General features: G+C 59.6%; 1 protein-coding gene across 1 annotated transcript in view; it reads right to left on the bottom strand.

Annotated features, from left to right (window-relative positions):
* The window catches only part of PPARGC1B (PPARG coactivator 1 beta), a 47,711-nt gene that overhangs the window by 11,922 nt on the left and 10,488 nt on the right, over window positions 1–25,301 (bottom strand). Inside the window, exons 2-4 of the mRNA XM_021547184.4 lie at window positions 4,801–4,974; window positions 2,249–2,461; window positions 410–520 (exon numbers count right to left, since the gene is read on the bottom strand). Coding sequence (XP_021402859.3) covers window positions 410–520; window positions 2,249–2,461; window positions 4,801–4,974 — 498 coding nt within the window. The remainder of the gene's footprint in view (window positions 1–409; window positions 521–2,248; window positions 2,462–4,800; window positions 4,975–25,301) is intronic.

Below are 25,301 nucleotides of genomic sequence, written 5' to 3'. Positions count from 1 at the left end.
GGCACCTTCTGCCGCGTTTCAGATCAGCTCAGGTGCTGGGGTGGGCTCTGCAGTAAGACAGGCAGCAACTCCTGGCCAAAAGCCTTGACTTGGGCTGAGAGTCAGCAGGGAGGCGGCCAAGGGGGTGAGCAGGGATGGAGCACGTGGGACTTTCACAAATGGATGCTCAGGGAAGCTGGGAGAGGCCAAACCCCCCCTGGGTTCAAGTGAGATCAAGGTGCTTCTTAGCACAGCACAAAGTCTGAAGTTTTGCAGAGCCCAGACTGCATCAGCCAGGGATGGGAGCACTGCGGGTGACAGCCCCTGCCTGTTCCCTACGCCTTGCCCAGCCCGGAGGCTGCTCACACTCCCCAGCACCATCCTTTGGGCCAGCTCCCAGGAGGTGGGCGCTGCAGGGGCTCCAGAATACCTTTGTGCAGGGCCGTGGGGGCCGGGATTTTGGGGTCCCCGGGCGCCGGGCGCTCCCGTCCCGCTGGGCCTCGCAGCTCGGAGGCGACGGAGACAGGAGCAGCTTCTTCAGCTGCAAAGAGAAGGGGCAAGAAAAGGAGTCGGCACCGCAGCGAGGGCAGGAGAAAACGCCCCTTGGCTCACGTGTGAGCGCATCCATCCCCGAGCACCCGACCCAAAAATGGGGCAAAACACACATATCAGGCAGGGAGGGTTGGGGTTAGTAGTTCCCAGCTCCTCGGGCCGTGGGGCAGGTGCCTGGCTGCGTGCAGCCCTGTGGGGGTCGGGGCTGTCCCCACAGCATTCAGCCCACGGACCCCCAGGCGGGTTGGGGCAGTGAGGACAGGAGGGAATTCACTTCCCACAGACACACAGGAGCTGCCGTGGCATCCCAACTTCTCACTCCATCACTTCTGCCCTGAGGTGACAGAGGCTTTACACTGGTGTGAGTGATGGGTTTGGACAGCTCGCTGAGTCCCTGCGTGAGGCTCATTTAGCCAAAACATCCAGAGAGGGCCTTGACTCATTAACGAGCTTTCAAGGCGTTTTGCAGATGCAAATCCCTGTGGGATCTGTTAGGATCTCCCCCAGCACCGTGGCAAGCCCCTGGTCGCTGGGAGCGGGGCTTTCCCAGCTCACCCGCAGTGCCACCACTTCTGATGGCAGGGTCAGCACATTGTCCTTCTACTCGACCCCAGTTTTGGTCAGGGGGAGGGAAAAACACCCCAGACCCCACACCCAGCAACAACATTTGAGATTGTGCCCATGTGGCGCTAACAACCGGAGGCAACAACAGCTCAACAGCAAGACGACTGCGTAGGCACCGGGGACTGCAGGAGAGACAGATCTGGGGGGTTAGGGACTGATAGAAAAGGGGTGCCCGGGTCAGGGTCTGCCAGGAAATGCCAGCCAGGGCACCCACAGCTTCAGGAGAGAGGCTCCTGTGGGTGGAAGCGCCCAGCTCCCGTTCCCCCCCCGCCCCTGCAACGTATACATCCTATATATACACATACAGGTCATGTGTGATATATACCCCTGCGGGGCGTGGGCGGTGGAAATGCACGCTGTCACCACTGGATGTCACTCCTCCCCTTGGCTGGGATTTTGGGGACACCCCGGGACCGGGCTGGGGGCTCTGGGGGGGACTGGGAGCCGCAGGCTGGGTGTCGTGTGCCAGGGAACCTCCCAGGCATGGCAGGAAACGCTCCCAGGTCATCCTGGCCAGGAAGGGGAGCGGGGCTGGAGCCCCAGGATTGCAGGGAACCAAGAGGGATAATCCAGCCACCAAATCTGGAGGGACTGGAGGCCACACAGCCCCTGAGGGGCTTTGGTGGAAGGCACGGGGAGGGTCAAACCCTCCCCCTGAAAGCTGAGGGCAGGGGCTGACACTCAGGGAGCTCAGCCCAGGGCAGAGCCAGGGGGAAAAGCCACCACTGCCCATGGGCAGGGGGCTGGGATGAGCCGGGGAGAGCCCCGGCAGCCCCACACCTGCAGGTGGGATTAAAAGCAGGTGTGGGTGTGCCAAAGCAGCCCCCAGCCCTCTGCCACCCGCCCCCACCCCGCCCAGAGATAATTTGTATACACACAGCTCGTCCCCGTGAGGATGGCGATGGAGGTGACAGCAATGATGCAGAACATGTATACGTATACAATACAAGTATATGCTTTGGTATTGACGGTTAAAGAGAGTTTTAAGCCTAGAATGAAAAAATTCAGACCTTGGCTTCCTATCATACCCATGCAGCCGGCTTATCTGGGGCTCATCCAAATCCACCTTAAACAGTAGGAAGTGGGTTCTTACTAGAGACAGCTCATCACACTCGGGGGCCGGGGGCGGCCCCCCCGTGACCGGGGCGGTGGGTTTGGGGGAGGGGGCAGGTGAGGTGGTGGCAGGGTTGAGCGTGTCCCCCTCTTCCATAGTTCGGAAGGCAGCCAGGCCCATGTCATCTCCCTGTATATCATCCAAAGTCTCGGTGAGGGCTGCCAGCAGCGCTTCGTTCTCGCTGTCTATTATCTGAAAGGAGCAGGCAGAGAAGAAAGGGGGGGTTAGGCTGAGCTGAGGGTCCCCGGGATGCTGGAGAGGGGACAGGGAGCAGCAGAGCCACAGCAGCTCCCACACTTCCCAGTGACCCCTCTGTGAGATCTGGAAGAGGAGCATCAGTCTGTCCACCTGCACCCCAGCAGCAGAATGAATCAGAGCATCTTCTCTCCCCACTGTCCCTCCACCCCACCAGGAGGCAAACAGCAGCACATAAAGGATGTCAGGAAAAAGCTCCTGGCCCAAATCCTCCTGGACTCTGCAAGTGCAAGAGCTGTGAGCTCAGCAGGGCTGCCCAGTGGACAAGAGGGCACAGGGGAGCTCTGCCCGGGCTGCACCGCTGGCTCGTGACAGCCACTCTGAGTTTTGTGCTCACTGAAAGCCCCCAAACACAGGCACCTGCAGCTCCTCGGGGGCTCTCAGCTCTCACACACACAGCTGGTGCACCCAGTGCTCTGTGAGAGATCCTGTCCCGAGCAGAGCCCCAGTCACTCCCAAATCTCCCATCAGCATCCCCAGACCATGCTGCTCACCCCAAAACTAGGTCAGGAGAGCTGTAGTACAAGGCCCATCTCACCCTGGGCCAGGGGCTGCTCCTGCTTCTTCCCTGCCCACTGCTCCAGCTTGGCTTGGGTCCCTCCTGTCACCTGGGCTTTGGCTTTGCTGATGCACCTCCAGCTTCCCCAGTGCCCTCCCAGTCCCACCCAGCCCCACGAGCTCTGTTCCAGTCTGGCAATACAATGCTGAAGGCCAGAAGAGAATGCAGAAGCTGAGGAATGGCTGGAGTGAGCCAGGAGCTCCTTCTTTTTGGTTCTTCTCCATCACAATCTGAATGTAAACCATGTCCAGGGAGAAGCAGGCTACCATCAGTGATAAAATTAGCACGGGGGTGAAGTCAGGCTCACAGGCAGGACTGCTGCCTGCACAGAGCCTCCTGTGTTTCTCTCCTCTTGTTTGAAAATTAAACATCTTTTGTTCCATGCCCTAACCTTGCTCGCAGTTACTAGAGCAGGCTCCAGGGAAAGGCAGCAGGATGCTCCATTTTTGGCTCCGTTTCTTTTCCTCCTGTTATTGGCACAAGATTGCTGTGCATACAAGTTCAGTGGGATACATTTCATCATACTCCACTGCTCCTCATCCGCCTGGCTTTTGCATTTCTTTTCTGTTTATCTTTTCCCCAGGAAGTTCACGGAAAATATGCATCTCGTGATGAAGGTCCCTCAGCTGGACTGGACCATTTTCAAGCACAGCATCAGCCCAGCTTAAAAGCCAGAGGGTTGTTATTATGGGCAGGTTAGAAAATATTGAGGCTTTTTTTTTTTTTTAAATCTCCTTGTTTAAATAGAAATCTTCCTCCTCCCAAAATGTAACCCAGGGTTGGTGATTAGCCGGTACCAGTGGGTCACAACCTCCTTGTGCAAGGGGGTAAAGGCCTGGGTGCTGCTCAGGAGGGCACAGAGCCCCCAGGGACCGGCACATCCAGGGCATGGCATGAGCTTTGGGCAGGGCAAGGGCACTGCCCAGCCTGCTCTGTGCCCAGTCCCCTCTGCATCTCCCTGCTTCCAACCTGTCTGTGCTGTGCCCACAGCCCTGCCCTGTGCTCACAGCTCCAGGAGATGAGGGACAGCAGCAGAGGGGCATGGAGCATCCTGCCTGTGCCCAGGAGCATCCCCTGCCCTGTGCTGGCACAGCCATGGATCCATCCCAGCCTGGAGCTGAGGAGAGGAACACAGGGACACAGGGGGCTGCCAGGGCTGGGAAAACAGAGGAGGGGGCTGCTTCTGTGAAGGAACAGAGGAAGGGGCTGCTTCTGTGAGGGAACAGAGGAAGGGGCTGGTTCTGTGAGGGAACAGAGGAAGGGGCTGCTTCTGTGAGGGAACAGAGGAAGGGGCTGGTTCTGTGAGGGAACAGAGGAGGGGGCTGCTTCTGTGAGGGAACAGAGGAAGGGGCTGGTTCTGTGAAGGAACAGAGGAAGGGGCTGCTTCCTGCTCCTGGGAAAGGAATTTTTCCAGTGCTGAGACCCCCGCACTGCCACCCTGGCATTCCAGGAATGGAACAGGACACAAAAAATTCCAGTGACTTGAACAGGCTGCAATTCCAGTGAATAATCCAGCACAGGATGGCTGGCTCAGCATCATCATCCTCCTCCTCCTCCTCCTCCTCCTCATTAGCCCTACTCCGCTTGCCCCATTTAGAGCCGGTGCAGAAATTAATGGAGCACTAATCAGCTGGGGAGGAGATATTAATAGTCGTGTGTGCTCCCTTCTCCCAGCCTCCTCTCCCCCCTGCCTGCATCCCCGGGGGGACGGGGGTACCTGGAGGAGCTCGGAGTCGTCGGTGCTGTACTGGCTGGAGTCGGTCTCCGAGTGCTCCCCGCCCCACGGCAGCTCGCTGAAGCAGCCGGCAGAGTCCAGGTCTCCGGCGTCCAGCTGGGACAGATCGATCTCGGGGAAGTCGGAGTAGAGGTGCTCCTCTCCAGACACCTCATACTGAGCACAGGAGAGGAGAGAAACGGCTGAGCTTGGAGGAGCAGGCAGCGAGGACAGCAGCATCCCCCCCGTGTCACCCCCACTCACCCGCCCCTGGTGCTCCCAGCCCCGCTCCAGCCCCTCTGCCCAGGCGGCTCCGGGCACTGGCAGGGTGTGCTGGGCACCTTTTCACCCACTCGGCCTGCACAGCCTGGCACTGGTCACCGGAGCAGCCCCAGAGCTGCCACCAAAGCCCCGCTGCTGGCCCAGGTTGGAGCAGCAGGACCTGCATGGGAAGAGCCTCGTCCCTCCCGGTGAGCAGATGGTCAGGGCACAGCACAGCCACAGCACTGGCATCTTGGGGACAATTCCTGCCCTTGGTGCCCTAAAAATCACATCCAGGGGTAATTCCTACCCTTGGTATCCTAAAAATGACATCCAGGGGCAATTCCTGCCCTTGGTGCCCCAAAAGTGACATCCAGGGGCAATTCCTGCCCTTGGTGCCCTAAAAGTCACATCCAGGGGTAATTCCTGCCCTTGGTGCCCTAAAAGTCACATCCAGGGGTAATTCCTACCCTTGGTATCCTAAAAGTGACATCCAGGGGTAATTCCTACCCTTGGTACCCTAAAAGTGACATCCAGGGGCAATTCCTGCCCTTGGTGCCCCACAAGTGACATCCAGTGTTGTCCTGGGGATCAGCACAGGAGATCTGGGCCAGCAGCACACAGGGCCAGCCTCACACCTGGTGCTCAGCCTGTCCCCAGCAGGGCCCTGAAGCTCTCAGGACACCCCTCAGGGGAAGCTGCACATCCCAAAGGCCACCAAGGCCACCCAGACCCTGCTCCCTGCACCCTGCGGGGTGAGGAGGACAGCCTGGAAATGAATGGATGGGTGTGAGAGCACCCGGGGTGATGGGAGCTGCAGGAACTGAGCTAAAAATCTCCGTGGAACCACAGAAAGGAGCTGGCACTGCCCACCTGGGCCTGGATCGCAGCCACAAAACCCCACAGCTGCACCCAGCACCCAAAGGAGCTGGGGCTGGCACCAGCACCCACTGCCTGCCCTGGCACAGGGCCGTGCCTGGTTCTGCCTCGGTGTCCAGGGTAAAAAAAAAGGTCTGCTGAGACTCCTCCCAGCACTGCTGCCCAAGGGGAGTCTTCTGGCAGCGAGGGAGGCAAGTTTATTTACAGAGCAAATGGATTTTGGAGCAGGCAAACATCCGAGCATGTGAGAGAGGCTGCAGGGGAGCGTGGGGGCCCCTCCTCCTGAAGCACCCTGGAAGGGTCTCTCCATCACCCAGGGGGAAGGAAAAGGGATTTCAGACCCAGCTGCAGGAATGGAAAACACAGCTTTTCTCTCTTTCTCTTCTTTAATTTTTTGTTTTTCAAATTGGGATAATCTGGGATTACCGACTGTGCTCCCCCAGGCTGAGGAGCCTGTCTGCCACGCTCCCCAGCACTGAGGACACTCCCTGCACACACTCACTCCCTTTTGGCATTTCTCACCTGCTTCCCAGCCTGCCCAGTCCCAGGGGAGGTGGAAAACAGGGAGAGCACCTTGGAGGGCACAGCAAGGGCAGGGAGAGGGTTTTATGGCCTGATGGTGAGCCAGGGCCACATCTGGGGGCTGCAGTGGGGCTGGGGGTGCAGGGAGCTGCTGGTGCTGCCCCAGACAAAGCTCTGGGAGCTGCCCCACTCTGGGGATGCTCTGCCACACCTCCCTTCACCTTTCTGCTGCAGGGATGTGTGTCAGGTAGATACCACAAGTGTGGTGCCACAAAGAGTATCAGGCACCCCTGAGTATGCTGTGACTCCTCCCTGGGCCCCCAGGGATGGGGATTTTCTGACCTGCCCTGCAAAAACCTTTGTTCCCAGGTGTCAGAGCACGTGCAGCAGGTCAGGAGTCCCCGCTGCCAGCTCTGGGGGACACCAGTGCTGCCTTTCCCCTTGTTCTGTCCCTCTGCTCGGGGATCAGATGTCCTTTGGCCTTTCAGATGTGTCCCTTACCTGCTGTGGCTTGTCCCTGCCTTCCTGTCCCTGCTCAAGCGCCTGCTCCAGAAAAAGTCTTGTGACAACTTTGTCTCCCCCTTCTCCCCAAACCTTCCCATGGGAACACAGGCAAAGGCTTTTATTTTTAGCCAAGCCATACATACATAGATATACGTGTGTCTGTGTGTGCGTGTGTGCGTGCAATTAAAAATAGCAGAGCAGCCAAATTCTCCTGCTCCTTTTGATATGCCACCAGGGAAAAGATCCCGGTGCTGAGATCACAAGGAGCAGCTGACACCAGTGCTCGGGATGTCTTTTGATCAACCCCACAGATGTGACACGTCCCCACATTGGCAACAGGGCTGGGTAAAAATAAACTGCTGCAATCTAACGCTGCTGAGCTGCCCTCTCTGGGCACTCTGGGCAGGACTGCCCTGCCACTGCCACGGATGTTCCTGCAGGTCAGGAATGCCCAAAACTCAGCTCTGGCTGTGTGCAGCCTCCTGCTCTCCTTGAAAAACACGGGAACAGCCTTTTCTTGCTGGGGTCACCCGCAGTGCCACCACGCCAGCCCCCAGCCATCCCCTCTGCTCGGCAGTGCCACTCACCCAGCCCAGCTGCCCAGGGCTCCAGAGGGAGCCCACCACTCCCAGCTCAGGACCCTGAGCCCCTCTGGGCTGGCCACAGGGCTGGGGAAGGGGCCAGCCCCTGCCTGGCTCGGGGGTGGCAGCAGCGATGGGGACGCTGCCTGTGGGCACGGGACTTCATCTGCTCCAGCTCTCCCTTTTCCCACCCTCTGCACTTCCTGCTGCCTTGGGAGAGGAGTGAACTTTTGTTCTAATTTTACTCGGGACTTTGTAGGAAGATCAGCCATGGGTTCTTGGTGTGCAGCCAGCAAACACCCATGGAGACATGCTCAGAGATCGGGAGGCATCCTCCAGCCCTGACACCTGGCTCGGGTGTGCTGCAGCAAGGAGAGAGCTGCTGCCAGTGTCTGATGGATCCCTGCTCCAGGGAGGGCTCCTGGTGTCCCCTTGGTCAGCATCCCTCTGTCTCCTGGCACTGAAGAGCTCCTGGGTGGCTCTGGCTGCTCCCACTCCCTGTCCCTTGGTGACATCCCCAGTCTGTCCTTCCCAGAGCAGTGGCAGCATGAGGAGCTGGCACAGGGCTGGATCCATCTCCCTGCCTGATCGTGAGGGTGTTCCATGCAGGCCACTGTCTCTGGTGGCCCCAGAAGCTCTGGGGACGTGTCCTGGGCTGGACCTGCAGCCACATCCAAGGATGTCCCAGCTCAGCGCTGGCTCTGGTGCCCTGGGGACAGCAGGTGGGACATGTCCCTTTCTGTCCTTCTGCTTTGGAGCAGTGTGAACTCTGGCACGTGAGGTCTCATCTGGGAAGAGACACCAGACTCCTCCCCAAGCCCAACTCTAATTCAAACACGGGATTAACGAGACAGGAAATGTTTTCCTCATTTTCAGTGTCAACTTCGGCTCCCCAAAGGAAAGCCCTGCAGTCAGCAGGACTGGTGACGTCCCCCCTTGCACAGCCCCTGAATATCAGGGTGGCTCAGAGGTCTGAGGCTGTGAGGGGAGGAATATCAGGAGATGGCAAAGATCTCCAAAAGAGGCTCTTACCCCAGATATGTTGGTGCAACTCTCTTTATTCTGTGGTGTCCATGTGGAGAGTGGGGCACAAGAGGATGAACAGGAAATGTCAGGGGTCTGTATAGACTTTGGACAGGGTGGGCTTCCCTGGCTCTCCCCCAACCCTGTTGGGGCAGGAAGGAGGGTCCAGGGTTATCTGATCAGAGTCACAGGGAATGGGGAAGGGGGCACAGAGTGCCCATGGGCTCACTGTGACAGACTGGAGAGGCTGGCTGGGGTCAGCTGCATCCACCAGCCCAGGGAGAGCAGGGGCAGCCCTGCTGCCAGGAACAGAAACCCCGAGCAGGGCAAGGGCTCAGCTCATCATCTGCTCTGCTCCAGCAGCTCGGCAGCTGGGGACAGCGCAGTGACCGTGCCACACAGACCTGCAGGTGCTCTCCTCTGGCTCACTGCAACACTGCTGGAAATTACCCTTATCTGCAGAAGCCTGGGTCCAACCCCTTGAAGTCAGGGCCAAGAATCGTGGCGCGGGCACACGGGGTGGTGGCACACGCGGGGCTGGCGCTCGCTCAGCCTGCACGGGGGCAGCCTCTGAAGTGCCGCTGGCCAGGGCAGCACCTTCCAGGAGCCTCATCCTGCCTCATCCTGCCTCATCCTGCAGCCCCGGGGTGCCCTGCAGCAGCCCTGGCACTCACTGCCATGGAAAGAAGCAAGGAAGGAAGGAGGCAGCTCGGAGGGGCCAAGGGAAGCAGCCAGGGCCTGCACCCCCTCCTTGCTGGGGAGCAAATGGTGCCTCAGCTCCTCCCCTGCCTGCCCGAGGCACTGAGGGATAAATGTATAAATTAAATGGACATCCACACTGCTGCAGGCACTGCCCGGGTGAGCCAGGCTCAGGCTGGGACCCGGAGCAGCAGCAGGGAGAGATGCTGAGCACACCAAGCTGCTGCCAGCAGCCCTGCCTGCCCCGGGAAAGGAAAGAGAATCCTGGGGCAGGGCTTCTGCAGAGCTCCCTGGGCTCATCAGGGAAATCCCAATCACAGAGCGCTTCCAACGGGGATTACAGCCCTGCAGGGAGACGGGCACCGCGGGGCACTGCGGGACCATGGGCTCTACACGGGCTGCTGGCACTGGGCTGGCTGGTGGGGCACTGGCTGGTGTGGGCTGGCTGGCGTGGCACTGGGCACAGCCACTGCCCCTTTTCAGGCAGGGCTGGGTGCCAGCAGACCCCCAGCACCCTCCTGAGCTGCCCCACAAGCAGAGTGAGGAGGCTTTGGGGGCATGACCCAGGCCAGGGGTGCACCCTGCTGTCCCCACAGCCCCCATGGGGTCACCCATCAGCAGCAGGCCCGGTGTGCCAGCCCCTCGTCATCCCCAAGGATGTGCCAGCCCCTCGTCATCCCCAAGGATGTGCCAGCTCCATGCCAGCCCAGAGGGATGCGGGATGTGCAGGGTGGACAGCCTGGCTCCAGCACCAGCGGGGAGGGCAGAGGTGAGCACGGAGGAGACAGCTATAAATAAGTGCAAATACAGCAAGGAGGCACCTGGCCAGAGCTGTGAAGGTCACCGGAGTGTGTGCCAGCAGATAAGCAACCCCCCTGCCCAGTGGCATTTGACAAAATGTCACTGTGGATGAGGGAGAAGTGGTGTCGGGTTGTGCCTTGGCCCTGTCACCCCTTGACACCCCCAATATTTATATCCTGAGAGCCCCCCAGTGAAGGGCGAGGGTCCCTGGAGGTGAGGGGAGCACAGGGAGCACAGCTCAGCCCCTGCCCAGCACACAGGAACCTCCCAGGCTGCACAGGGCATGAGACACCTCGCTGTCCTGCCAGGCATTTCGCGCTCTGCTCCCCTGTTAATTTTTAATTCCTTTTTTTTTTTTTTTTACTTTCTACTGACCCGTTTTAACCATTCAGCCCAGCCAGCAAGAGGCAAAACCTCATTTAAAAGCCAAACTGAGAAACCAGCAGCTCTTTCTTCCTCCTGAGCCACTCCAAACCAACTTCTGCTGGTCCCTCTGGGTGCAGCACGTGGCAGCTGCCGGGCTCCACGCTGGGCACCTGTGCCAGCACAGCCTGGGCTCAGAGGTTGGACTCCGAGGTTGGACCTGATGACCTCAGGAGTCCTTTCCTGTGGGAACCCCAGCCTTGCTCTGGGGTCCTGTGTGGTGGTGAAATTTCTCCTCCAGCCTGTGCTTCCAAAGAAAAACTGTGAAACTGTGCAGCCTCTTGCTGTTCAGTGTCAAGGCAGTTTATTGCAAGTTATCTAAAAGATTTTCTCCTCGAGCTGCTGTGGTTTGCTCAGAGCTCAGGCAGAGGCACACACACACCCTGACATCCTCTCTGACCCCGACTGCTTCTTCTCTCCCACCCAGGGCTGCTGCTCTCTTTTATATGGGACATTACGTGTTCCATGGTTACAGTTTTCCCCAATGCCTATTACCTATATTAAATGGTGATTTTCTATCTTTTATATGGTACATTACGTGTTACATGTTTGCAGTTTTCCCCAATGCCTATTACCTATATTAAATGTGCTTTTCTATCTTTTATATGGTACATTATGTGTTACATGTTCACAGTTTTCCCCAATGCCTGTTACCTATATTAAATGGTGATTTTCTATCTTTTATATGGTACATTACATGTTACATGTTTACAGTTTCCCCCAATACCTATTACCTATATTACCAGGTGCTTTTCTACTCTAGACCAATCTGTGAGTGCCAACATCACCAAGAACATGGAGGCAAGGAAGAAGGAGGAAGAACAGGATCAGCCCACTTTCCTCCATCTTAGAACTTCTGACCCCCATGTACAAAGTAAAAACCCGCCTGTACATGTGTTAAAACCCCCCTGTACAATACTAAACAATTTTCCCCTCTGTTTTGTAACTACTTTTACTATCCCATCTAACCCTTTGTGACTGCTTGTTTCACCTCCAAAGTTGGTAACTCATCCCATGGTTCAAACCCAAAATCACAGCTGTTTCCAGCTGCCTGCCGGGGTCTAAAATGCTTCTGACCAAGGCCTGGAACCTCTAAAAATGTCTGAGGGACATTTGGAGTTCCAACATTTCCAACCAAAATCATTCTGTGATTCAGTGGCACACGTGGAGCAGCCTGAGACGTGCTGGGTGGCAAAAAGAGGGTGCTGGGTAGGAAAAGGGGTGCCCAGGGCCAGGCTCTGAGCCCCAGCCTGGGCACAGCCTCGCTCCCTGACTTTTGGCTTACATTAGGGAGCTGTAATTAAGATCGACCATGAGATGCCAGTAATGAGAAATATTAAACATTAACCGCAAACAATGAACGTGAACTTGGCCAGGAGAACTTTGATAGGCAGGAAAGATGGAAGAAATTGCACTAAACTGTCCTTGAGTCACGGGAGAGAAAAAAGGAGCCCGAGCTATTGGTAATAATGCCCTGGATAAACAACATTCTGCTGGAATACTTCAAACAAAGGTGTGCCAGGCTTGGGAAGAAGGGCAGCACAAAGTGGATCACAGGTTACAGAGCTGCAGCTCACAGCACGCTCAGCTCAGTTCCTCAGGCTCCGGACTGCAGAGTCCCCTTGGGTTCTGCAGCACCCACCAGGGAACCCCTGCAGCCCCACAGACCCTAAACAGCCCCACAGACCCTAAAACAGCACCACAGACCCTAAAACAGCACCACAGACCCTAAAACAGCCCCAGTGTGCCAGGCACAAGGCAAGGGCAGGTGGTGGCTGTGTGAGGAGCAGCCAGGGCAGGAACAGGCTGTTCCCAAGGATCAGCTCCTCTCTCACCACCTCCCCCTGGAAACAGCCCTGCCCGTGTCCCTGTGCCCTGCCAGGGCTGGCCAGGCAGTGCCAGCACACCTGGGCACCCACAGAACCGTGCCCAAGTGGGACAGCTCCATCCTGCACCCCTGGGGCCAAACTGCAGCACCCCGAGGGAGCCACCCGGGCAAACACCACCCAGCACCCAAACATGCCCGTGCCAGTGCCTGCTGCCAGCCTGGCACGGCCAGGCGGGGCACAGAGCCCGGGCTGAACACCGGGGGGGTTTTCTAGGAAATTCCTTTTTACCTCCCTAAAGCAAAGGCAGAACAATGGAGAGCAGCTGAGCCGGGCACAGAGCACGGGGGGCATTGAATGTGCCACCAGCACCCAGCCTGGCATGGGACACTCTGGGGACAGAAATGTGCCACCAGCTGCCAGCTCTGCCATGGGACACCCTGGCCTGGGGACAGGCAGGGAAGGGGCAGGAGCAGGAGAGAAGCAGGAGAAGAAGGAGAAGGAGAAGGAGAAGGAGAAGGAGAAGGAGAAGGAGAAGGAGAAGGAGAAGGAGAAGGAGAAGGAGCAGGCAGGGCTCTCCCAGAACTCCTCCCTCCCCTCCTGTGAGGTCTCATCCAGCCTGTGTGGCACAAGGACAGGGCAAGAGGTGGCACAAGCCCTGCAGCCCCAAGAGGATGCCCAGGGGAACTGGGAGCAGGGGGGACCGTGGTCCAGGCCAGCAGAGCACTGAGACACTGAAATCCTTGGGATTGCTCCCACTCCCACCCCTCTGGAGCTGTGGCTGTGGCTCCACGCAGGCTGGGAGCCCCAGGAGCCAGGCTGGCAGCAGGGGGGACCAGGCTGTGCCACCACAGGGGACAGGTCCTGACTCACTGAGGAGCTGACTGTTAGCCAGCTCTGCTGGTCACAAGAATTCCCCACGATGGCAACTCCCTCCTTTCGTCAGGAAAACATGAGGGGGTGATTATTTTCAGACCTTCCTCTTCGGCTGCCCCTGCTGCCAGCAGCCACATGAGTGATGTGGGCACGGGGACAGCAGTGAGGAGGAGCAGCCCTGGCCCTGCCCTGGGGAGGTTTGGTGCCCAGCTCAGGGGCTGGCAGGGCTCCACAAGGCCCTTTCTGCCCAGAGGACATTGCAAACATCTTCCCATGGCACAGCCTGGCACACCTGAGCCCAGCTCAGCTCCACGGGCACTGCTCACCCCTCCCAGGCAGCTCCATGAGCAAATCCCAGTTGGGAGCACCAAGTGTCCCTCTGGCTGCCACACCATGAAGTCAGAGCCCTGGTGGCACTCAGAGGCAGGCAGAGCCACTGCCCATGGGGACATCACTGCCTCGTGCCACCAAGGCCAGCCACAGCCCTGCTCCCCACCCACAGCCACAGCCCGGGCACCTTCCAAGCCTCCAAAGCTCTCCTTGGCTTCCCAGGAGCCACAGCCACCACCTTGGCATCTTCCAAACCCCCAAAGCTCCCCTTGGCTTCCCAGGAGCCACAGCCACCACCTTGGCATCTTCCAAGCCCCCAAAGCTCCCCTTGGCTTCCCAGGAGCCACAGAACAGCCTGGGAATCCCTGAACTGCTCCAGCCTGGGCGAGGGCTGCAATTCCAGCACATTCTGGCACTGGGTGTGACACAGGAGCTGAGGTGACACCCAGCCTGACCTGCCCCAGTCCTGACAAGCAGGTGGAGAGAACCTGCTGCCTGCCAGCCCCCCCTGCCCGCTGTCACCCCCTGCCAGCTCTGGCACCATCCCCTGCAGGCCACCCCTCACCTCCCCGAGCCACAGGAGCCTTTCCACAGCTGGCTGGAGCTCTGCTGAGGAGCAGGGGCTGCCTGGACAAGCTGTCCCCTCCTGGAGCCCTCCTGGCAGGGGGAAAGCCCAGCTCCTGCCCGCCCTGCTGCAGCAGCCCTGCTCCTCAGGGGGTTCAGGTGCCCCTGCCAGGGAAGGCTCCGTGGGCTGGCACTGCCCGAGCCTCTCAGTGCTAATCAGGCCGAGGCTGGAGACGGGGAAGGTTCAAGCTGGGGTTAAGAAGGCACAAGGAGGATCTTCCTGCATTAATTAGCCTGAGCTCGCAGCCAGCCCAGCCCCAGCACAAGGCAGGGATGGCCCTGCCCTGCTGGGGGTCAGGCCAGCAGCACCAAACCCTCAGTGGGACCCTCCAGGAGCCTTCTCCTGCTGGGCATGGCCTGAGCTGGCCCTCCTGCCATGGGGGGGCTGGGGGAGCCCCCACTGTGCCCGGCTCCCACGTGAAAATGAAGTTTTCAGCTGGGTGCACGAGGTCTCAGAGGATGCAAACCTCAGTGCAAAGGGCAAACCCACTCAGATGTGTCCTTACCCTCAAACCCACCCAGATCTGTCCTTACACTCAAACCCCTCAGATCTGTCCATACCCTCAAACCCACCCAGATCTGTCCTCACCCTCAAACCCACCCAGATCTGTCCTTACCCTCAAACCCACTCAGATGTGTCCTTACCCTCAAACTCACCCAGATCTGTTCTCACCCTCAAACCCACCCAGATCTGTTCTCACCCTCAAACCCACCCAGATCTGTCCTGACCCTCAAACCCACCCAGATCTGTCCTCACCCTCAAACCCCTCAGATCTGTCCTGACCCTCAAACCCCTCAGATCTGTCCTCACCCTCAAACCCACCCAGATCTGTCCTTACCCTCAAACCCCTCAGATCTGTCCTCACCCTCAAACCCTTCAGATCTGTCCTTCTCCTCCTGCCCATCCTGTCCAGTGCAGCTGGCAGCCCCACCTGTGCCAGGTGGGTGGGCACTGCTGCCCACCCCTCCCTGCTGCACTGCCCATGCCAGCTCCTGCTTCTGCCCTGCCCAACCTGGCACCCTGCACCTCCCTGTCCCCATCACCTGGGGACAGCAAGAGGTGATTCCCCCCACTTCTCCTCCTGAATCAGGGGCTCACTCTACACCCAAATAAATTATTGCCCATTTTCTGGAGGTGTCCTGGCCAGAGGGGACAGTCACCAGCCAGTGTTGTCACCTCGTGCCTCTGCTCTGACACCTCTGTGCCCACAAAGCTGCTGGGGAGGGGCAGTGCTGCCAGCTGGGTATTTTCCAGGGGGGCATCAGCAATCCCTGGGATAAAGTGATTATTGGTATTGACACCACTCCAGTTCTGTGGGAAACCCCAGGCTGGGCAAGGCGAGAGGAGAGCGGGTCCCAGCAGGTCTGGGGCTGCAGGGACAGGCTCACAGGTGGATGGTGGAGGTGAGAACCCTGAGCAGCACCCCTGGGCAGGCTGGGCACACAGCAGCAGCACAACCTGTTTGCTCCGGGGATTTCCTGGGGTGCACGAGGCTTTGCTGTGCCCGGCTCTGCACCCAGGCACTGCCAGCTGTCCCAGCCAAGCCACCGGCCCCAGGGCTGGGCTCTGCCCCTGCTTTTTTTGGCTCTGCAGGAAGCATTTCTAGGAGGCACAGCCTGGAGCTGCTGCTGCCAACCTGCTTTCCTCGGGCTTCCTACTCTGCAAACAACTGACTCACCCTGCAAAGAAACGGCTCCAAGATCTGCAGATAGAAAAATCCCGACCAGGGCAAGAAGCTCCTTCAGGAGCACACGCAAACCCACATTCACAGAGCTTTGTTCTAGTCCAAATTCTCTCCTGTGAGGGACCACACCTTTCCCCTCCCCAAAACCCCAGGCAGGCTCCAACAGGGCATGAGAGGAGGGGTCTGGGCACTCCCTGCAGCAGCAGCTGGAGCCCTTCTGCTCCCCCCAAACCAGTTGGGAGCCATTCTGCTCCCCCCAAACCAGTTGGGAACCATTCTGCTCCCCCCAAACCAGTTGGGGTGAAACCCACTAGCCTGAATTCTGACACTAAATCAGTTCCTTTACCTGCTCCACGTGCTGTGCCAGCTCTCCCTCACCACCCTGCCCTGATCCTGCCTGCCCCAAGCCTTGACCCCCTATTTCTGACCCCAGCTAACCCAGGGATCAACACAAAGCCAAAGACCCCAGGGCAGGCTGGCCTGAAATCCAGCCCTGAGCTCGGGGTCTGACAGGAGCCACCCCTGGGGCTGGGACCATCAGAGCCAGGGGTCCCCTCTGGGTGGGGGAAACCACCTCTAGCCTGGCAGTGCCACATCCCAGGTGGTCTGAAACCCCACAGAGGGCTGGCAGGGGTTGGTGTGCCACCTTCCTGACTTTGCCAGGCCCCAGTGCCTGGCAGCAGCTCCCCAGGCATGCCAGCAGCTCCAGCTCCCAGCTTGCTCTTATCCATCCCTCTCCCCCTGCTGCCTCCGTGCCAGGGGCTGCCGGGGGGGAACGTGGCCAGGAGTCCTTGCCAGAGCCTCCAGTGTCACCTTGGAGGGTCCTGCAGGGAGGCAGGGCACGGGGCCGGGGCTGTGCTCGGCGTGGCACCGCTGGGGACTGGCAGGGACATTGCTGGGCTGGAGCTGGAGGAGAACAGCCAGCCCTGCCCTCCCAGCCTGGCAGCAGGGCATGGAGGGCACGGAGGGCACCCTCAGCCTGCCCACCCACCCCGCTGCCAGCCCGGTGCCCAGGTGACACCGTGTGTGCCCAGAGCCAAGCTGGGTTATGCAAACCACAACGGGAGCTGTTTCAACTAGTTGGACTCCTGCCTGGCAGTCAGGTGCCTTCCTCCTCCTCCTCCTCCTCCTCCCCAACGGCTGCCAGTGCCCTGGGCAGCTGCCCAGGCTCTGCGGGTGCCTCTGCCCCACGCTGCACACCCCTGCCGTGGGCGAGGGGCTGTCCCTCCTGGGCTGGCCCAGGATGTGGGGGGCAGGCAGGGGCTCACTGACCCCCAGCACCGAGTGCTGCTCTCCCCCAGCTCAGCTGTGAGCCAGCTCTGCCACTGGGGTGTCCTTGGGGTGTCCTCGAGTGTCCCTGTAGTGCCAAGGCGCAGCTGGCACCACGGGCGGGCACAGGGAAGGTGGTGCACCCTCACAGAATCCTGGAATGGTTTGGATTGGGAGAGAACCTTAAAGATCTTGCTCCACACCCTGCCCTGGGCAGGGACAGACACCTTCCATATCCCAGGCTGCTCCAAGCCCCATCCAGCCTGCCCTTGGGCACTTGCAGGGATCCAGGGGCAGCCACAGCCTCCGTGCCCAGCTGGGAGCAGAGACGTGGGGCTGGGCAGTGCCAAGGGGCTGTCTGCCCCATTGCTGGTGAGTTTTACCCAGTGCTGTGCTCACGCTGGCTTTTCCCCTGGGAAATGCAGGAACCCTGTGGAAGGAAGGGTGCAGGACAAAAATCCTGGTGCTGCGAGCCACAAAGGAAGGCCTGGGCAGAGCTGGTCACCATTGCTGTCACCAGCTGCCTCTGCCACACTCACACCTCATGGCAAGGGCTCAGTGCTTGGCTTTGCCTGGAAAAACCCTCCCCAGGCCAGGAGGAGCCAGCAGTGGACAGCATCCTCTGTTCCCAACATCCTCTGCCATTGCAAAACACAGGGAAAATCCCAGATGCGAGCACCAGGAATCTTCATGCAAATCTCATTCCAGCCTGGCAATCTGGGATGCCAGGAAAGCAGGGCCTGGCTCTGCACAGGGCTTTGCACAACACTGCAGCCCTCCTGGAATTTCAACAGGGATTACCAGGCACTGCCTGATGGGCCCAGCAGCCCCAGCTCCATCAGGAACTGTCCCCTCCCCAGCCCAGCTGCTCCTGGCAGCTGCAGGGCACAGCCAGGCTGCTGGGGGGGTTTAGGGACCACAGGGCTGGGACAGGAACTGGCACCGGGCTGGGGTGGCACAAGGGATGGCTCCATCCCTGTTTTCTTTACTACAAAATTCTGTGCAACAAAATAAAGCCTTTGCCAAAGGAGACGGGCCCCAAGCCAGCTCCTTCCAAGGCTCCCTGGAATGCTCAGCTCTGTCATCCCTCGGCTGAGATTTTGTGCAGGTATCACTTTTTCTGTTCAGGATGCTTTTCCAGCTGGATGTCTTTGATGAGCTTTTCTGCAGAGGTGGCATGGAGCTGGAGGAGCAGGGAAACCTGCCTGTGCTGAATGGTAAAACCCTCTGGCAAGGCTGTGACGCTGCTCCAGACACAGGGGCTAAATATAGACTCCTCATTTATTATCCTGCAGCTGCTGCCTTTGGTGTGAGAGGAGCCAGGGGCTGCACTGATGCTCCCCTCACCCATGGCTGGGGCTGCCCGGCCACATCCACAGGTTCACACTGGCCCAAACTGGGTGCAAAGCATAAAATAATCCACAAACCTTTTCCCTGGGTGTCTCCCTGAGAGATGAGAGTGAGCCTAAATCCCCCACTCTGCATCCCACCAGGGTTTGCATGTGCTGGCATGAGCGGGGTGGCAAGGGGCTCCCCCTGCTCCTGCTGAGTGGTTTCTGGCAAAGCATGGGTGCCTTTCCCGTGGCTTCCCCACTGCCAAAATCCACGGATCCTCCTCAAGCAAACCAGCCACAGCTGGTGCAGAGAGGCAGGAGGGGCAGGGAGCCGTGGGTGCCTCCATCTCCTTCCCTCTGGATGTGCAGCAGAGGTAAATCCTGGTGTGACCCCGGTGCTTGGCAAAGGATCCTGTGCCTGCAGTGCCAGGGAGACAGCAAGTGCAGCCAGGCTGAGCCCTGGCACCCGTGGGTGCCTCGGCTGAGGAGCCACCCCTGCGTTCTGGCGGCAGGGAAGCCACAGCAAAGCCTCCCCTCCTTTGGCAGGAGGCCTGCGTGCCTCCATCAGCACATCTGGGAGAAAGGGGTGGAAAGGAGGGGTGGCCAGGCAGCCAGGCTGGGCTGTGGCCCTGCTGGGACCCGCAGCAGCCACCCCCCAACTGCTGGCACCGAGTGCCACTGAGACAGGGCCAAGCGGGATGGAACTCCAGGCATCTCATCCTGCTGCCACCCATCCTGCTGCCACCCATCCTGCTGCCACCCCTCCTGCCTCCCAGGCTCCTGGCCGGGTCACACTGGGACATTTGGCTCCCTGGGTGGCCAGGGCGCTGCTGCCAGCACAGCCTGGCCTAAGGAACCACCCCCAGCTCCCCAGCCTTCCCCCCACAGCCACCCCAGTGGCCTGGCAGGAGGCTGGGCAGTGCCAGGAGAGGGTTAAGCCATTCATCATCCCTGCTGGGTGCTGCCCCACACACTGCTACCAGGACTTCTCGAGGGTGTCCCAAGCTGTGGGGTCTGCTGGGGCTGCCTCGTCCTCCTTGGGAACAATGGGGTGGAGTGGTGGCAGCAGCAGCTTGGTGCCCACTGTGCCTGTGCCACCTGCTCGGGAGGGGACTGGAAACCTGCCTGGCACTCCTGCTGCACAGCCACCCTCTCACACTGGGCACTGGGAGGGTGGGACACAGCCCCCAGAGCATCCCCAGCAGGGACAGAGGTGACAGTCCCTGGCTGGACTGAGCCTGGTGGCTGCAGGGACACCAGGGACACCAGGGGTCTCACAGGCTGCTGTCCCCTTACAGGGACAGGCAGGAGCTGGCACAGGGCTCATGGAAAAGCCACTTGGAATGACAGGTCCTTGGCCCCCCCAGAGTGTCCCCACTGTTCCTGCCACTGACCCACAGCACCAAAGACCTCCCTGCGCCTTTTGGGGCGGCTCCCCCTTCTCCCCTCATTCCCTTTTCAGGCACCATCCTATGCACGGACTTTCAGCAACCCAAAAAATCCCCAGATGTGATCCCTGGGTGGCCTCCTCCTCCTCCTCCTCCTCCTCCCTGTGCTGACATCTGCTGAAGCAGCACAGAGGGGACATGGGGACGCCCTGTTTCTGCCTCCCCCCTCGGCCCCAGAGGCCTTTCCCCTGCTTCTCCCCGGCTCAGGAGGGGCACAAACCCTTGGGCAGTGCCTGGTATTTGGGTAAGAGGCCAGGCTGGGCTGCAGAGGCAGGAGCACGTGCTGCTGCTGTCCTGCCACCCCGAGAGCCAGGGCTGTGCCTGGCCACCAGCACACGCTCAGCAACTCTCCCACGGCCGCCAGCAACACCCCCGGGAGCCCAGGGCCAGCTGTGAGGGGTGACAGGCAGGGGAAGAGCTCAGTGGGGAGCAGAGCCTGCCTGCCTGAGGCTCTGCCCTCTCTGCTCCCTGCACGGGAGGGCTCCCTCTGCTTTTCCCCACTGCTGAGAGCAGCCCCGTGCCCATCCTGGAGGGGGTATTGTGCCACAAAGCTCCTTCCCCCTGTGCCACGCTCCTCACCCTCCTCTGGCTGCCAGCAGTGACCCTCTCCCACCTTTCCCACGGGAGGATTTTCCTAGAGCCCACCAAGGGATCTGCAGGTATAAAATGCTCACTCAGTGCCAGCGGTGCCCGGGAGCCGCTGGCATCCACCTTGGCAGACACCCAGAGCTGTCCTGGAGGAACGGGGGCAAAAAGCTCAGCCTGGCACTGCTGAGCCCAGCCGTGGCAGCCCCTGGCCCCGGCCATCGCCCCTCGCCAGGGGCACGGGTCCCGTGGGGGGAGGCAGTGCCCGGGCAGCCGGAGCAGGGCACATCCAAAGAAGGAAAAGAGTTGGACGGGTGGAGGAGCCGGCCGGGCTCCCTGGCCAGCCAGCCCATACTGTAAAAGGAGTGGCAGCAGGGAGTGCACAGCTCTGGCTCCAGCAGTTTTAAGATGGCTGTGAAGCTGAGAGAAGGAGGAGGAGGAGGAGAAGGAGGAGGAGGAGGACATTAACCCTCCCAGCACTGCGCTGCAGCCACCAGCACTGCAGGGAGATGAATGGCAGCTTTCCAGAGGCTCCACTTAACAGGAGATGGATTGGAGACCACTCAACTCCCACCCAATAAAATCCAGCTGGTGATGCTTTCAGGCCTGGCAGGGCTGAGCTGGGAGATGCTGACCTCAGGCAGGCTGTGGGAAGAAGGAGGAGAAAGAGAAGGAGGCACATGACAAATAAAGGACCCACCAAGGGACAGGACATTCAGCAGAACCTTAAAGACCCCTTGAATATGGACTCCTTGAAAAGATGCCCTTCCACTCATCCTGTCCCTGGACTCAGCACAGCAGAGGGGCAGGAAGGGGCACCCCTGGTGCCACCCCTCTGGCTGCCTGCATTGCCATCCCTTGCTGGCTGCTCAGCAGGGAGCAGCAGAGCCAAGTGACTGCTCAGCTTCCCTCCTCTTGTCCCTGTGGACACTCACGTGAATATTCACGTTTTTCCTGCTTAATGTTTTCCTTTAAAAACATCGGGCTTGGCTTTCCTGGTGCTTTTCTGCAGGATTCATCAGAGCTGCAGCGACTGAGGAGCAAAGGTATCGGGCACTTAACAACAACTTCCCTTCTCCAAAGTTTTAATTGGTCATTGACGTCAAGTGATTATTGAGAATTATTAATTAAGAAAGCATTTAAGAGCCTGGCTTTTGTTGAGGTTTTGCCGTTACAATTAGTTTATCGGCCAACAGGAGAAGCATCAGCTTTTGCAGTCACTTGGAGCGCAGCAAAGTGCCCGTAATTAATTTCCCTTTCCGCAGCAAGTGCTTTGCTCTGCCCTGCCTTGGGGACTTGCCTTTCCCCAGGTGTGCCAACCACAACAGCCCTGCAAACCCCAGCCACGGGGCCATCAGGCTGGGAACACCACGTCCCCTCCAGCCCCTCACCACGCAGGGACAGCGGCTCTTTTCGGGAAAGCATCCTGGCCACACGCCCTGATCCTGGGGAGGAGGCCACCCTGCCTTTGAAAGCGATTTTCTTTTTATCTCCTTCCTGCCCTGGGGAAGCAGCTGCCTCGCAGGTGCTTGGCACAAGAGGATGAGTTTTGGCAGCCCAGCGCTTTCCAGGAGTTCCCTGAAGCCCCTCGCATGCCAGCAGCACCCACAGCAGACAGCAGCAGGATGCAGGAGGGGTGAGCTGAGGCTGGAGAGGCAGGAGAACCCCACGGGATGGCTCCAGGAACGGGGCTGGAGCACTGCCTGATCCTGCCTCAGTCTGTGCACAACCTCAGGCTGCTCCTGCAGCAGCAACTCCTGCCTCTCCATCTCTGCTGGGCCACCACAGCTCCTCCCTCCCTGGGGAATCTGGGGTGCTGCTGGATGGGGGAGGCTGGGAGGGGTGCTCAGGGGCTGGCAGGCTGCAGGGCGGCTGCCAGCACAGCCCAGCCCTTCCAGAGCAGGCTGCAGGCTGCAGGGATGCAGGAATGCAGGGATGCAGCCGGATGCTGCTGCTGCATTCCCTCACAGCACCCCAAGTGCAGCTCCAGGAGGGACCAGCAGCCCCTGCTCAGCAACTGGGTCAGCTAAATATAAATGGAGCAGCCCCAGAAGCAGGCACCTTCCTGCCTTGCATCATTGGCACCCTAAAAAGCACGGCCTGGGGACAGGGGCTGTGGCAGCTGCTGCCTCACCAGAGGCTCTGCTGAAGCTGCTCCTTTGGAGCCACTGCTCCAAGGAGGACTCCCACCCTTCGCCCTGCTCGCCCAGGGCAGCCACCACGGAGCTGGGGGACCAGGTGGGACAGATGCCTACAGGACACAGGGACCAGGTGGGACAGATGCCTGCAGGACACGGGGACCAGGTGGGACAGGTGCCTGAAGGATGGATGTTCCTGGGAGGCCACAGCTACAAGCTGTGTGTGCACTCCCTCACACAAAGCAGGCCCCCAGGAGGGAGATTTCCACTTCCATTTATCCAAACCAGCCAGATCAGCTCCCAGGCACCAAGGCAAGCAGCTCAAACCTCCTTATTAGGGCTGGGCAGATTCCTCCCAGCCCAAGGGGTGCAGGCATGCACCCACAAGTTTGGCTTCTAGGTGAAGTCCAACAGTCCCTGTGCTGCACATCCCTGGGTAAGAACATTTTGTGGGAAGACTCTGCAGCAGGATGAGTTAGTCCCAGTATCCCCAGTTTGCTGCACTCCAAGGGCAGATGCCACCCTCAGTACAGCCTGCCCTGTAGTTTGTGGGTGCAGCAGGTCTGGTGCTGGAGCCCAGGAGAGGCAGGTTTGGGGTGCTTTGAGCTGCTCCCTTCACAGCCTTTTTGGCACCGTGTGGGAGAAGAGGGATGGTGCTCATCCTGCACCCCACACGCAGCCCAAGCAGCCCTTTGCAGCCTGCAGGTCTCCAGTTGTCTGCAGCTGAACATCTCCCAGCCCGGAGGGCTGGTTATTAGGGAAAAACACTTCAATGAGGCAGCTCATTAAAGGCAGGAACAGATTAACCCGGGAACCTGAGGAACTCGGTGGCTGCCGAGTTCAAGAATAGGAGAAAGAGGCCTTTCCCTGGCAACGGTGGGAGATGCTGCCTCAAAGCAGTGGGATGAGCCCTTGAAGCCTCAAAGCCCTTTCAAAGCCCTGCACCCTCCCAGGAGCTGTGTGAGCTCTAGAGATGAAAGATGCTGGGAAGGGTGGACCACAGCTTGAAACCCATGAAAACACCCACTGAAATACAAGTGGAAAATACTCCATCCCCAATAGTTCGACTTCATGCACTGCCTCCTCCATTGATCAAGCAAAATCCCAGCACCAGCGTGGACTTCCAGCAGGGATGCTCCAGGGAGAAAGCCTTTGGCAAGACACAACCCTGCTGCACAGGAGCGACGTGGGAGGAGAGGCAAAGCCAAGCAGAGTTCAGCGTTACGGTCACCACAGAAAAATGAACCCTGGAAAAGAAATCCAGCTCCATTTCCCACTACAGGGAAAGGTTTACTGCCCATCCCTCTCCACAGGCAGAGGAAAGGCTGCTGAGTGGTGGAAGCCCAGGCGAGTGGAGCACCTGGGGATGCCGGGGTTACCTCAAAGCCACTCCTGCAGCAGGGCGAGGAGTCAGGCCCGTGCCATGGCTGTTATGAATGAAGGTGGGAGCAGTGCAGCTAAAGATAACTTTGGGAGCAGGTACTATTAATAGCAATACTCTCAGGCTTTTCCTTCGTGTTTCCTGCGAGGCCCTGCGGGATGGAGGATCTGGGGATCCATTAGATCTCCTGTGCACCCCCGAGCCCAGCAGCGGGACTGATGCCCTCGAGGAAGGGGGCGAGCAGCGGTGGCCGAGGCTGCCACCGGCGTGGCACCGGCGTGGCACCGGCCGGGCACTGGCAGTGAGGAAGCTGGCGAGGCTGCTGCCATGCCGGTTTCCATGGCGACTTCAGCACTTGGCTGGAGAAGGAGATGACGGGATCAGCCAGCGGAGTCACTGAGCGGAGCTGGCGTCCTCCGTCTGCCGTGGCCAGCGGCACAGCCCTGCCAGCCCCGCAAGAGCGAGCGGCTGGCACAGGGCGCGCACCCGGAGCCTCGGGGCATCTGGGTCCCCCTCCTGACAGGGCGCGTGTGGCTGCTGGATTTCCTGGCGATGCAGAGCCTGCACATGCCCTCAGCTCCTCCCTGGCACCTCCAGGAAAGCTCTGTGCAGGTCCTGACCCCAGCCCTGTGCTGGCCACCCTGCACACCTGGCACTGAAGCCATGCAGGTCTGTGCCCCAGGCTCTCCCCCAGCAGTGCATTTCCGTTCCCAGTGGGGCTGTCTGTCACAGGGACATTTCTCTCTCTCTCAGGATTTTTCATAGAGGTGCACAGAGAGAAATGTCCCTGTGACAGCTGTCTCCCCGGCACAGGACACACATCCCTTCACATCCCAGTTTGTGGCACCGGGGCCCACTGGCACAGCCTGGTAGGATGGTGCCCAGCTCCTCTCTGCAGCTGAAGAAGATGCTGCAGGCTGGGGCTGAGCTGGCACCAGGACAACCCTGATCCTCACTGGCCCTTGGCCCCGCAGAGGCTTTCCCTGGCTTACAGGTAATCTAAGATCAAGCGCTCCAGCCAGCCGTGCCTGGCCAGACACACAGGGACACCGCGGAGCACTGGGGAACCGAACACCTGCGGCATGTGACTCCGGCTGGCTCGGCCTCCCCGGCCCCAAAAGAGACCTCCCTGGGGACCCCAGCCCTCGCCAAGCTGCCACACGGGGCCGTGGCATTCCCAGGCTGCTGGCAGGGAGCACACAGAGCCAGGGCAGCGGGCGGGGGGCTGGGACCCCCGGCACCCTCTCCCGCCCGCGGGCAGGATCCTCACCACGCACCCTTTTATTCCAGCAGCGCAATTAGCCTTGCTGACCCC

The sequence above is a fragment of the Lonchura striata genome, chromosome 13 (genome assembly GCF_050655825.1).
Source record: "Lonchura striata isolate lonStrDom1 chromosome 13, ASM5065582v1, whole genome shotgun sequence".
Lineage (NCBI taxonomy): Eukaryota > Metazoa > Chordata > Aves > Passeriformes > Estrildidae > Lonchura > Lonchura striata.
The sequence above is the reverse complement of the archived record's forward strand: the minus strand, read 5'-3'. Positions and strand labels throughout refer to the sequence as shown.